The sequence below is a fragment of the Phlebotomus papatasi genome, chromosome 3, assembly GCF_024763615.1.
Source record: "Phlebotomus papatasi isolate M1 chromosome 3, Ppap_2.1, whole genome shotgun sequence".
NCBI classification, from domain to species: domain Eukaryota; kingdom Metazoa; phylum Arthropoda; class Insecta; order Diptera; family Psychodidae; genus Phlebotomus; species Phlebotomus papatasi.
The window spans coordinates 23060953-23075000 of record NC_077224.1 but is presented as its reverse complement, the minus strand read 5'-3'; the positions used below and the strand labels follow the sequence as shown (position 1 = coordinate 23075000).

The window sequence follows — 14048 nt, the reverse complement described above, 5'->3', positions numbered from 1 at the left end:
TAATTTCGAATCATCATCATAATTTTCAAACACTTATCTCTATTGGTGTAGCGGTTCGCATAGTTTGCGAAGCTTTGCCAACCCTTTACTTCTATGGAGAATAAGAGACAAAAATAGCCCAACTAGCAAATAACTGAAGATTGAAAAAAAATAGATGGCAAAGCGTCCCAGCTTTGCGGAATGTTCGAAGTTACGAGATAGAGCTCACCGTGAATTAGCCTTTTGCATAATCTTTTGGAACCACTGATCTACTAGAGATACTAGAGATCACTGATACTAGAGATCAAATTGATTCATAAATAACAAAAGCATCTGAAAATCAAAAAATCGGTACTTAACCGATTCGTTACCGATGAAGACCAATGCAGCCGGGTTCTAATTTGCAATACTTTTCTAAAAATTCCAAATTTAACTAAAAAGAAAAATGAGCCTTCCCAAGTGGTTGACCCTTGTCCTTCATGTGGTGTACGGGTGTACCGTAAGTGATGGCCATTGTCTGGTCGGGTATAAAACCCTATGATCTTTGTGAACTTGTCAGTCGATTGTAACAAGTCCAGAAATAAAGATTGATTTATACATCACAAATTTGGCGACGAGTAAGCGCCACGTGTTTAGTGAAAAAGTGTAAAAAGTTGGTGAAAAAATGCCTAATGAGCAACAAGAGTCTGGTGAGAGAGTGAGTGTAGGTGCTATTGGCAGCATAGAGAAATTTATTCCGGAAACTGATCAAGATTTTGAGGATTATTTGGAGAGAATGGGACACTTCTTCGAGTTAAACAACATTACAGAGGATAAGAGGAAAAAATCTGCCTTTATCACTTTGGCAGGGCCAATATGCTTGAAGAAACTGAAAGCAGCTATTCAGCCAGCCTTAATCTCATCAAAAACGTACAAAGAAATCACCGAAGTACTCAAGAACATGTTTGCACCTAAGCGCAGTGTGATGGCAGAGAGATTTAAGTTCTATGACAGAAGACAGAAGGAGGACGAAAACATTTCTGAATTTGTGGCGGAGCTGCAAATATTAGCGCAGAATTGTAAATTCGATTCATTCCTCCAGAGCGCTCTTCGGGATAAATTGGTATGCGGATTGAGAGACAAGCGTATCCAAGCAAGACTTCTGGACCACGACAGGGATTTTGATGAAAGTCTTAAATTGGCTTTGAGTATGGAGTTGGCGCAGAAAAATGTCGAACTCATGCAGCCTTCCACTTCGACCATTGGGAGAGTAGGACAGAGGTCCTATCGTGATAACAGAAGATTCAGAAATCGTCAGCAGAATTATCGACGTGATGAAAAAAATTCTTCAGAGAAAGTAAAAAAATCAACGAGAAAGAGAAGCAAATCTCCTATTAAATGCTTCAAATGTGGAGAATGGTCATATCATATGGCAGCTGATTGTCCCGCTGGGAAGAAAAGTAAGAGAGAGAGGGAGGTAAAGCTCATCGAGTCGGAGTACAGCAGCACTGAGTCAGAAGAGGATCTGGAAAAACAAGTTCACGCAATGAGATTGGGAGCGCTATTGAAAGAGTCATCTCTAGCTGGACAAAGCGACAAGAGGGGTACCGTAAGTAGCACCGAAACCGTGAGTACTATAAAGTCCAAAAATGCAACAATAAGTAGTATTGAGACGGATGACCCAGAGTATATAGAGTGTGTGGTGTCACAGAAAAAAATAATTATGGAGATAGATTGTGGTGCGTGTATTTCAATTTTACACTATGAGGACTATTTGAATAAATTCAGTTCTCTCAAGTTAAAGCAGTATAGAGTATCGGTTAAGGTAGTTACAGGGGAACCAGTGGAAATAGTGGGAAAAATTCGTGTGTCAGTGCAGGTAAATTATAAAAATGGGGCTCAGAAAATCTTTAAAAAATTGCCATTGGTTGTGGTGAATTCTGTTAAGAAGTTTGTTCCATTGTGCGGAAGAAATTGGCTTACTAGTATTTTTCCCGATTGGCGTGTGGGTTTCCAGCACAAAAACATTCTACCAATTGGTGCGATACAGATGAGTGTCACAAATAATTCATCTTCGGTGATAGATGAATATAAAGAGGTATTCAATGGCGCCGATAATTCCCCAATACGAGTTTTTTCTGCAAATATTGTGTTAAAAGAAAATGCAACACCAATTTTTCATAAGCCGTACACCATTGCTTTTGGACTGAGAGAAGAAGTTCATAATGAACTTATGCGTTTAGTGCGTGAAGGTATTTTGATACCAGTAAAATTTTCACGGTGGGCTTCTCCTCTAGTGTGCGTGAAAAAAAAGAATGGGAAATTGCGGTTATGTGTGGATTGCAAATCCACCATAAATCGTTTCGTGACATTAGAGCATCATCCGTTACCTCGAGTTGATGAGTGTTTTTTACCCTTGAAGGGTTGCGTCGAATTTTGTAAAATTGATTTGGCCGGAGCTTATCAGCAGGTTTTAGTTGCACCAGAGTCACGTGAGTTGTTAACTATTAACACTCCATGGGGTTTATTCCAGTACACTCGTTTAATTTTCGGATTAAACTCCAGTCCAGCAATTTTCCAGAGTATTATGGAGCAAATTTTGCAGGGGATTCCTCAAGTAACTTGTTATTTGGATGATATCCTAATTGGGGGGAAAGATAAGGAGGATTGTGAGAGAATTTTAAAAAGAGTACTTGAACGATTGAGGGAGTACAATGTGAAAGCAAATTTAAGTAAATGTGTTTTTTTCCAGACGGAGTTAGAGTATTTGGGACACATTATTTGTAAAGATGGAGTTAAGCCCGTGAAATTCAAGTTAGAAGTTATTCGAAATGCAAAAACACCCACAAATTTGACAGAGTTGAAATCATACATTGGCCTTTTAACTTATTATGGTCGTTTTATTGAAAATCTTTCGATTAAATTAGAGCCTTTTTACGAACTACTGCGTAAAGATGTACCATTTGTGGGGACTGAGACTCACGCGCGTGTCTTCAGAGAGAGTAAGACTTGGCTCACGGAGGAATCACTCTTAACGCACTATAGCAGTGATTTACCACTAGTAATAAGTGTGGACGCCTCGGGCGTGGGAGTGGGAGCCGTCCTATCGCACGTGATAAACGGGAAAGAGTATCCCGTCATGTTTGCGTCGAGTACTTTGTCACCTGCAGAGAAAAACTATTCCATTGTGGACAGAGAAGCGCTGAGTCTAGTCTTCGCAGTGAAAACCTTTCACAAGTACATCTACGGACGCAGTGTTACAGTGTATACTGATCATGCTTGTCTCAGAGAACTTTTCGGGAAAATGAATCGTCATAATGCTATTGCAACCGCGAGAGTGGCCCGCTGGGCCATACTATTGGGAATGTATGATCTCAAAATTATTTATAAAAAGGGGAAATTGAACTCCAATGCAGATTTCTTATCCAGATTTCCAGATAATATTGCGACTAACGTGTCAGATAATTGTTTAAATTTCATTGAGATTGCTGGAGAACTTCCTATTTCGGAACAAGTAGTTCGGGAACACTCAGCCGCTGACGAATTGATTCAAAAGGTTATTCGTTGTTTAAAATTGGGGTTTCCTAAAGTTTGTGAAGACAGGCTTAAGCCTTTTCAAAGGGTACGTCACGGCTTGAGTGTCTCCAACAATATTCTTTATGTAGGGCATAGAATTGTCATTCCAGAAAAATTGAGAAATAGAGTATTGAAATTACTTCATTCGGGACATGAGGGCGTAGTGCGAATCAAATCGGTCGCAAGAGGGTGCTGTTGGTGGCCAAAGATTGACCAAGACATTGAGGTCACCGTAAGATTCTGTGAAACGTGTCAAAGGTGGGCAGATAAACCCGGGAAAAAAAATTTAACATCATGGGAAAAATCTGAGAAGCCATTCTTCCGTGTACACATGGATTTCTTCTATCTAGATGGTAAAACTTTCTTAGTGATGGTGGATGAATTTTCAAGGTTCTTTCATGTAGAACAAATGCATAAAACTAACGCATTGTCTTTGATTGGATGTTTGAGAAGAATATTCACTATTTTTGGGTTACCTGCGAAGATTGTGAGTGATAATGGACCACCATTTGGCTCTGTAGAGTTAAAATCCTTCTGTAAAGCTAATGCAATTGAACATATTACCGCACCTCCATATCACCCCGCCTCAAATGGGTTAGCTGAAAGGGCAGTTAAAACAGTTAAATCGGGACTTAAGAAATTATCCAAAGATAAAGACTTCAAACAATTGGCCATTGATTTCCAAATTCACCATTTTCTTTTCAGGTACAACAACATGCCAACAGCAGTAGATGGGGTTTCGCCGATGTCCAGACTGCTCAGTTATACTCCAAGGACCCTCTACCGGATTATGAATCCGAAGATGATTGAAGTTCCAAGAAAAAGGGGGGAAGAGCGGAGTAAAGCCGAGGATATGGAGGGATTCACTGATGACGACACTGGCAAAAGACAAAGGACAATGATACAGGAAAAGACGAAGAGCTGTGGATTCGGGCCTGGCGACCAAATCTTATATTTCTCTGGAGGTTGTTGGATAAAAGGGGAAGTAGTGAAGCGCATCTCCAAGGTGGTGTATCTGCTAGACTTGGAGGGTACAATCATCAAGGGACATCGAGATCAAATAAAAAAATTCTTCAGGCATTCTTCGGTTAATCATAATATGAATGGCCACAAAAAGGGATCTAACAGTGATCGAACGTCCAGTAGCTTAGAAACACCACCACCACATGATTCAACACTGGACGATGACGTTTTCTACAGCCCTGAGGACGTCAGTACCCCGCGAACACCACACCCTTATCGACTTCGAGTAAGAAATAAAATTAATTATAAGGAATAAAACTTAACTGGATGTGCATGTGAAACTTATTAGATATATTGGCTCTAATCATAATGAATTGTATGGAGTAAAGAATTGACTACTTAAATTACCTTACTAAATGAATTATAATGTAATTGGGTTTGAATCTAAGAGGGGGGAAGTGTGGTGTACGGGTGTACCGTAAGTGATGGCCATTGTCTGGTCGGGTATAAAACCCTATGATCTTTGTGAACTTGTCAGTCGATTGTAACAAGTCCAGAAATAAAGATTGATTTATACATCACACTTCAATAATTCAAAATGGCGAATTTTCCGATCATAGGTATATTTGGGTGAAATGTTCGCCTGGACTAGCTCTTAAACATATCTAAAAATCATTGAAAAAGCTTGGGACAATTTTGAGAAAAACCGAAAAAACATTATTTTTAGGGAATATTAATTTATTATTGGGGATATAAAATTATTCAAAAATCGGTACTTAACCGGTTCATTAGCGATGAAGACCGATACAGCCGGGTTCGAAATTGCAATACCTTTCCAAAAAATCCAAATTTAACCAAATCGTTTGAAAAATGAGCCTTCCAAAATGGTTGACCTTTGACATTCAATAATTCAAAATGGCGAATTTTCCGGTCATAGATATGTTTGGACGAAATGTTCGCCAGGACTAGCTCTAAGACATATCCAAAAATAATTGAAAAAGCTCGGGCCAATTTTGAGAAAAATATAGTCAAAAGCGGGGTTTCGGTCTAATTTATGCTCTGCAATTTTACTTTATTATTGCCGACGTTTCGATCCTGGATGGTATCTTCTTCAGGGCCTATTACAATTATAATTCACAAAATTAATATGGTACAATTTTTTTGAGAATTTTACAAGAATACAATTTGAGAAAAACCAAAAAACAGGATTTTTGAAGGGGTTAGAGGGGTGGGGTGGGATGGGGGAAAATAAACGTAAAGAGATTTTGTTTTTTTATTGGGGGTCATCGACGACTGGAACAAGTTGAAAAAAAAAGTCGATTATATAACTGCTCTCTCTTTGAGTTAGAGCAGTAAAATATCCGAGATTCCTCCTCTAACCTTCTATTTTGCGACTGCATATAAATATTAGAAAAAATGAAAAGATTTAGATAAAAAATAAAAGTTGAGCAAAGGGTTTAATTACTTTTACTGCTCGAATTCAAAGAGAGTTTTGTTATATAATCTGCTTTTTTCGACTTGTCACCGTCCGGAAGCTTAAACGGTAAAAGATATCAATTTCCTATCTTTAGCGATCCCAATAAAAAATATCTCCAGGCGTTTTTTTCTGTTCCTCCCACCCGTCCAACCCCTCCAAAACCATGTTTTTTTGCTTTATTTCGGAACCAATCCTACGATTTCTTTTATTTTTGGATATGATAGGTGACACATTTTGTCCAAACATACCTATGACCTAAAAAAATCGTCATCTTGAATTTTTGAAGGTCAAAGTTTAATTAGTGTCTGGATTTTTTGGAAAGATCGTGAAATTTTCAACGCGGAAGCATTGGCCACATTCAGTAATAAATCGATAAAGTACCCTCAATTGACATAGCTTCGTTTTTTTTTCTTTACGTAAACTTGTAACTCAACTAGAGGCCAAACGGTAAAAGATACAAGCTTCCGGTCTTCGGGGATTCCTCCATAAGTCGACCTAAGGATTATTATGATTTTCATTTTCTCCCACACCCCACCCAGCTTTCCAAAACTATATCTTTTGGATTTTCTTGAAAATGAGTCCCACGATTTCTTTTATTTTTTGATATGTTTTGGAGGTGGTGCAGGTAAACATTTCGTTCAAACATACCTATGACCTAAAAAATCGCCATCATGAATTTTTAAAAATGCTTGTTTCGGAGGCAGCTAAAATTTCAAAAGCCAAATTCCCGAAAGCCAAAATCCCGAATGTTTAAAATTCTGAAAGGGATGAAATTATATGGAGGATAATGTGTAGAATAATTGCCCAAGTCACAGAAAATTTCGCTTTGCCTCCAGCCTCCAGCAAACGCGAGTGCAAGCATGGGAGTAGCTAAGACACTTTTAAGAATTCGGGATTTTGGCTTTTGAGATTTTGGCGTTCGGGATTTTGGCTTTCGGGATTTTGGCCCATTCGGGATTTTGGCTTTCGGGATTTTGACTTGAGGATTTTGACCGGGACCCTCTAGCCTAACCATTTAAAAGGGCCTGTTTTCAACCGATTTGATTAAATTTGGATTTTTGGGAAAGGTTTTTTTTTAAAATTAGTAATGAATTTGTTAAATATGCGTAAAGCGGTTTTCTGACTGGAGGCTTAGCCCAGTTTTCGACGGTCTCAAAATCCTAAATAGCAATCGATTTTATTGCTTTTTCAGTTTGTAACAGGCAGGGTAGAGTCAGCCCTTTCGACCATTTAAGCACTTTTGGCCACCTAAAGTAAAATTACATTGTAAGGAAATTATGAGTTTATTCAAAACAGGAAAATAGGTCTTATTTCGTGACCTCTAATCTAACGAATTAGAAAAGCATATTTGATTTTGTATCGACCTGATTTATTCTAAGTTATTGAAAAAAATTCTCGACAACGTAAGCAATCACTAAAAAAACATGGGATTCTTAAGAAATTTGTTAATGTTAAGAGAAATTGTTTTGCATTATTTTATATTTTTGATGAAAATATTTGATGTTTTTCAATGAAAGTCCATTTCTTAATTAACTAAATTTTATTGTGATATCATCCTTAATAAGATTTTCTAACAAATTCAATGAAAATCCGATGTGGCCAAAAGAGCTTACTTTTTTCGGCTGTGTAAGTACTTTTGGCCATTCATTTTCCCAGACATTTTACACGTGACTCACCACGCGGATTTAAGTAAAAACAATCGTGACTTTTGACTGATTTATACATCAAGATAGAAAATGTGCAAAAAGTCGTTTAAAATACTCTAAAATCACATAAAATTGGTGTTAAAAATAAGAATAGGACTTGTGCTGTGTGTTTGTGAAAGTTTTAGAAAGCTATTTCTTGTGTTATTTTATTAAAATTCTATTGGAAACAAAGTGGCCAAAAGTATTTACAAAGTGACCAAAAGTACTGAAACATGCATAGTTGCATAAAATGGATTTTTCACTAAAAAATCGTAAAAATATTTGGGAATTCTCTTGGATTATTAGGAAGAAACAGCTTTAAGGTATCTTTGTACAAAATTTCATTTTATTTAAATAAAGATTATAAAAATTACAAGCACATGAAACCTTAATGCGGCCAAAAGTACTTACTCCACCCTAATTTGTCCTTAATAATCCAATACTAAGTCAAATTTTTCAAAAAATCTTAACTGCTGAAAAATTATAGCAGTTAAGTCATATGGCTAAGTCTCAGGTCTGAAGCCCGTATAAATGACATATCTATCTTGTATTTACTTTTTTTTGTTTATCCGTATGCTTTGTAACCCATGCCAGAACATTCTAGAATGATTACTAATTTTCGATTTTAAAATCTTTTTATGATTTCTGAATCAATTTAATCGCTAGTAATCTTAGACCACAACAAAAAACCATGAGTAAAAATAATTTACAGTAAGAGTAAGAGAGCTTTATCTCGTAAGTTCGAGCATTTCGCAAAGCTGGAACGCTTTGCAGTCTCTTTTTCTATGGAATTCGAGTAGTGAAGTTCATCTGTAATTTATCCAATACCAAAATGCCCTATACTTTTCCCTAGTCAATTGATGATGAAAGATTTTATGGCCCATTGATATTTCTCTCAGATTCAGTGATATGTTCTTGGAAAAATCTGTTGGGCGTTTCAAAACAAATTAGCCGATAAGTTAATCGGGCTGTAGTTAAAATGAAGATGCGTGTGCATTTGACTCAAACAGACTCTCTGCATTAGAAGTGCGTTGTTGTTTGTGGTGGAATTTGAACGATTAAGTGTGGTGAATTTGTTGAATTAAATTGAAATTCATGTGAACACCGTCAGTGCATTCGTGCAGAAAATATACGATGGTGCATATCTTGAGAAATTTGTAGCAATACATATGGTTAATATTTTCATGTCATCACGAGCTTCACATCTTCTTCCCTGTGATTAACATTTCTGTAAGATCTTTGCAATGGAGAATTTTATTGCTAATTAATTGTGAATATAAATTCCATAACTAAAATTACATTCATCTCCTTTCATAGTCTGTTTGTGTGTTTATATGTGAATAAATTTAAGCTCATTTGTTTGATTTTGAACACGATTTAGAGGTGGGATTCGGTGCGAATAATTAAATAATATTTAAATTATTTTTGAATCTAGCTCATCAATCTCTCTGTCGTTTTTGTTTGTGAGATTTATGGTGTTTAATTGGGTATCATGAAGAATTTCATTTGTTGGAAATGAGCCTCCTCCATCGTGGCTTTCTCATGGGGAGATCACAAGCTCAAAATGTGGATGATCTTTTTGGTATCATGATGATCAAAAGAAATGTGCCTCCGTAATTTCCTCTCACGATTCTCATGAGGCAAACACCTCTCACTTTATTTATAATTTATGCTGGAATATTGAGAAGCGTGTTGATACAAAATTGCCAGCAATTAATTAACTCTCTGACTTTATCAGTTGCATTTCACGTGGATTAAAATTCATATAAATCACCTTTAGATGATCGTGGAGGACAGACAAAAATAAGCCCAGATCAGCTTATGGTAGCTGATATTCTTTTCAGGTGACCTCGAAATGCGTGCAACTTAGAATGCTTGTAAATTCGACTAGAGTTGAATTTTGGGGGTAGAGAATCACGTCGAGTACACTGTTCTTGGCAGTCGAAATGAATAGAATTGGTTCGATGCGATTCTTTACCCCCAAAATTCAACTCTCAGTCGAATTTACACGCATTCCGAGTTCCAAACACCCCGAGATGCATGCATTTCGAGGTCACCTGTAAAGAATCTCAGCTACCATAAGCTTATCTGGGCTTATCACTGCTCATTTTCTATTCTAAATGTTTGAGGACAGAAGTCCAATAAGAAAAGCAAAGATCATTGAAATCGATTAATGAACATTAGAGATAGAGTCCGGTGCATTTGGATATAGTAAGGGTCGAGGTATAGTGGGTTGCAGTAGAGACGTATGGGACCTATGATTAGAAAGATATCAATCTCAGATACAATATATACTAAAATTTCATCGAAATCGCTTTATAAACAACGAAAATACAGTCGTACCAAGACATTATTGATTATAGTTCAAGTCATAGAACATCATGGAACATGCGACCAAGACTGCAATCCACAAACCGTTGGAAAGGTCTCGACCTCATCTACAACATACTACAATTTAAAGACAAGGCATCGTCTAGTTTTTGAAATATTCGACATCGAAATTTTGAAAATTAATTTTTCAATTAATCGGATCTTTGAATAAATTGTATGAATTTAGGGTGTCTAAAAAGTAGTACTCCACGTAGTACTCCACGAGAGCTTTCCAAAACACCTAAATTTTTCAAATTCTAGTCATAAAACCAGATATATAACCAATCGAAATTTCAATTTCTAAAATTTGAGATTGATCGATGCCATAGGGGCTGAGTTATTGAGAAAACAAAATCAGGCGGTGTTTCAAAATGGCAGAAGCACCCCCCTGGCATGTGGCCTATAGAGTTGAAGCCAAAGCGCACTTTTACGTGCAAACACGTATGGGAATTTCTCTGCTTTTGCAACCGTTACGCGAAATAACTTAAAAGTGGGACCTGTTCCCCTTTTGGAAGTTACTGATCTATGTAGAGGGATAAATATACTAGATTTCGGACTACACAACTTTTCTCTATCGGCTCTGTGAGCTGAGTAAAGGAGCAGACTTTAAATAGCTCCATATAAAAATAAAGAGAACTTGCAATGGAGGTGGGCAGTAGGGGAGCAAATTCCTAGCTCAGATAAAGGGTATCAAAGATAGCGCCTCGTGCTTAATTTCTCATTAGTGAGTTTTAATGAAAATCTTAAAATGATCTATCTCGGGAACAGATTAAGATTTTTTTCTTGCTATTTTTTGACTTGAAAAGTAATTTTGTTCTGTTTAAAACTATTTACTCGATTTTGAATTTTATGTTTAAGTTTTTATCGTAATAGACTTTTAACCTTTTTTGAAAAATGAAAATAGCTTTTCTGCGAAACCCCATTCTTAGAAATTTTAATTTTTTTTACTGTTTATCAGTATACTTGAAAAATTTAACTTTTAATTTTGAGTCTAACAGGTTTCATTTAATTTTGAAAATGTAGTGAAATTTTAATTATTTTTAATAAAAGTTAAACGCAAAAGTGGAAGCTCTCCTTTTCAAAGAATGTAGTGCTCAATGTTGATCAACAGTATAAAATCAAAATTTTGAAAAATGGTACTTAATTAATATTGTTTTTAGAACATGCACATGCACAGCTGAAGCATGAAATGGTTAAGATTGTGCAGAAAATATGCACAGCTATTAGACTTGTTAAAACAGTTGGTGCTCGTCAAAACCGATACAGTCGAGCACAGCTCAAGAATAAAATGGATAAAATTGTGCATAAGTCCTGCACAGCTCAAACAAAATTGAAACTAAATTTTTAACAGATTTCTTAATCTTAATCGTTTTAAGTTCGATCTATGCAGATTTTATGTACAATATCTGAGAAGTACGACTTTAATGCACAATCTGAACCATATTATACTAGAGCTGTGCGTATTTTCAGAACAATTTTAATTTAATATTTTAAAGTATTTTTTTTATTTTATTTCAACTCGAAATCTTGAAAAAAATTTTAGGACAAAATGCGTTTTAGGAGCAAGAAGAGCGCCAAGAAAACTCTGCAAGAAATTAGGGCCCCCAAAAAGTACCTGAAGGAATTTAAAGTGTCTCTTTTTACTTCAGCATGAAATCATGCAAAAATATAAGAGCGAAATGCATTTTGAGTGTTTTATGGGCGCCAAGAAAGCCTTTAAAACAATTGAATTAAAAAAGCGTTTTCTTTACTTCAACGCACAATTTTAACAGATAAGGACGAAATGCATTTTAAGAACTAGAGGAGCGCCCTAGAATGTTTTATGAGGAAATTAAAAGTTTTTTTTTTTGTTGATTATAAGAACAAAATGCAATTTAAGAACTAGAGAGCGCCCCAGAAAGTTTTTGAGAAAATTTAAAGTTTTTTTTTCTATTTCAGCGCGAAATTTTGAAAAATTATGAAGACAAAATGCATTTTAAGAAATAGAGAAGCGCCCTAGAAAGTCTCTGAGGAAATTAAAAGTGTTAACACAAATTTTGATAGATTATAAGGACAAAAGGCATTGTAAGAACTAGAGGGGTACTCCAAGAAAGACTCGGAGTCTATTTTATTAAAATTGTTTTTACTTCAACATGGCAAGACTAAAGGGTCAGGGTTCAGTTGTTTAAAAAAAGGAACATCGGTGCCCCTGGAGTCTCGCGCCCTGGGCGGGCCACTCCTCCCGCACCCCCTTAGGTACGCTACTGGGATGGACGTAACGTCCACGAAAATCGATTTATGGCGCAAATGATTTTCGTGATCTTTGAATGCCAAAACGTTTAAATCCAAAATTTGAGCCCGATCTGACGAGGTCGGATTTCACCTGTGATCACAAAAGCTGAGATTGAAAAGAATCTAGGCTAAGATAGTATTCAACGAGAGCTAGACTGTTACGATATTTATTAGGTATTTTGTGACCACAATCTCTCACACTACAACCAAAAGTTTGTCATCATTCTATTTTGCATATTATTTGGACTTTCAAGAAATTTATAATTAGTGAGTCCTGTTGTTTGTGCGATGAGATAAATGACTACATAAATATCACTAATTGATTAAATATATCAGCAGTTGGCTCTCTGAATAAATTCGCTTGTCACTTTCGTTGATGGTGACTTTACAAATTAATAAAACAGAATGAGATACCCTTAGCTAAAATTGCATTGGGATGAAATTAATATAATTTAAATAAAGTGCTTGTAAATTTTATTTACATTTTTATTTGCTAGATTTGTCTCCTTGTGACAAATTCGTTGTTGACAAATTGTTTTGTTTGTGTTGGAAATATTCCATGTTGGCTTGAAGTTTAGAGAACTTCGTAACTTATAATAATTTGAGGATTTGAGTCTTATTTTATTATGTAAGTGTAATTACGACTTTAGGTTGAAGGGATATTAAATTAAAAGTTAATTTTAAGGCTAAGATTATTGCCCTCGGCCCGGACTAACTAATTATACGCTCCCTGGAGACCCAGAACATGGATCTCGATATTCCCCTTTCGTGGTTCTGACAAGACCGTCTTTGTTTTCTTAATTGTTTGGCTTCTAAAGTGCGTTTCAAAACCATATGCGCACCCCCAAATTTCATGTTCTGGGCAGATGAAGCTATTGGTTTTCTTTCGCTTCTACTTTTTTCTTTAGAGTTACTTATTAGAACTTAATTCCAGGTAAAAATAAAATTTTAAAATATTTCACTGATCGTTCAAAATTAAAAGACTGAATCTGGTACGTTTTCATGCGTTTCAAAACCATATACGCACCTTCATTTTTCGCATCTGGCTACTCCATTTCCGGTAAAATATCACTTTATTGTCAATGACAGTTGTGAGTGAGCTATTTTAATAAAAATGCCACGTGGAAAGATCCTTTCTTCGCAAGAAATTGGGGAAATAATTGCGTATAAGGAGGATAAAGTATCAAATCGTGAAATTGCACGACGTCTAGGTCGTGCTGAAGGAACTATACACAATTTTTCGAAAGATCCCGGAAGGATATGATAGAAGACGCAATCATGGACGAAAGAGAATGCTTTCCGACCGAACACAGAGGAAGATTTTGAATCTTGTGTCGAACACGACACGTAGTTGCAAGGGTATTTTGGATGAGTTGAAGCTGAATGCGTCGAAAAGCACAGTCTGGCGAACTATTAAACGCTCCCCACATATTCAAAGGGCTAAGATGGCACCGGCTCCACGTCTGAAGCCACACCATCTTGCTTCACGTTTGGAATTTGCCAGAGTGAATATGCAACAGGACTGGACCAAGGCATTAAGTTTTATAGATTTTAAATACTTAATGTTTTCATTCGTTTTTTTTTTCTTTAAGGTTATTTTTTCTGACGAAAAGAAGTTTAATTTGGATGGCCTTGATGGGTTCAACATGTATTGGCGCGATCTACGAAAAGATCCTAATTGTTTCAGTAAGCGAAACTTCAAAGGAGGCTCCCTGATGGTTTGGGGCGCAATTTGTGGTGATGAAACA

At 36.3% G+C, this 14048-nt stretch overlaps 1 protein-coding gene across 1 annotated transcript; it reads left to right on the top strand.

Annotated features, from left to right (window-relative positions):
* The first annotated feature begins 466 nt into the window (after positions 1–466).
* LOC129805220 (uncharacterized) lies at positions 467–4344 on the top strand. Its single transcript, XM_055852992.1, has 2 exons — positions 467–1567; positions 4240–4344. Exons 1-2 carry the CDS (start codon positions 644–646, stop codon positions 4342–4344), a joined length of 1029 nt encoding a protein of 342 aa, XP_055708967.1. The 5' UTR covers positions 467–643.
* The last annotated feature ends 9704 nt before the right edge of the window (positions 4345–14048 follow it).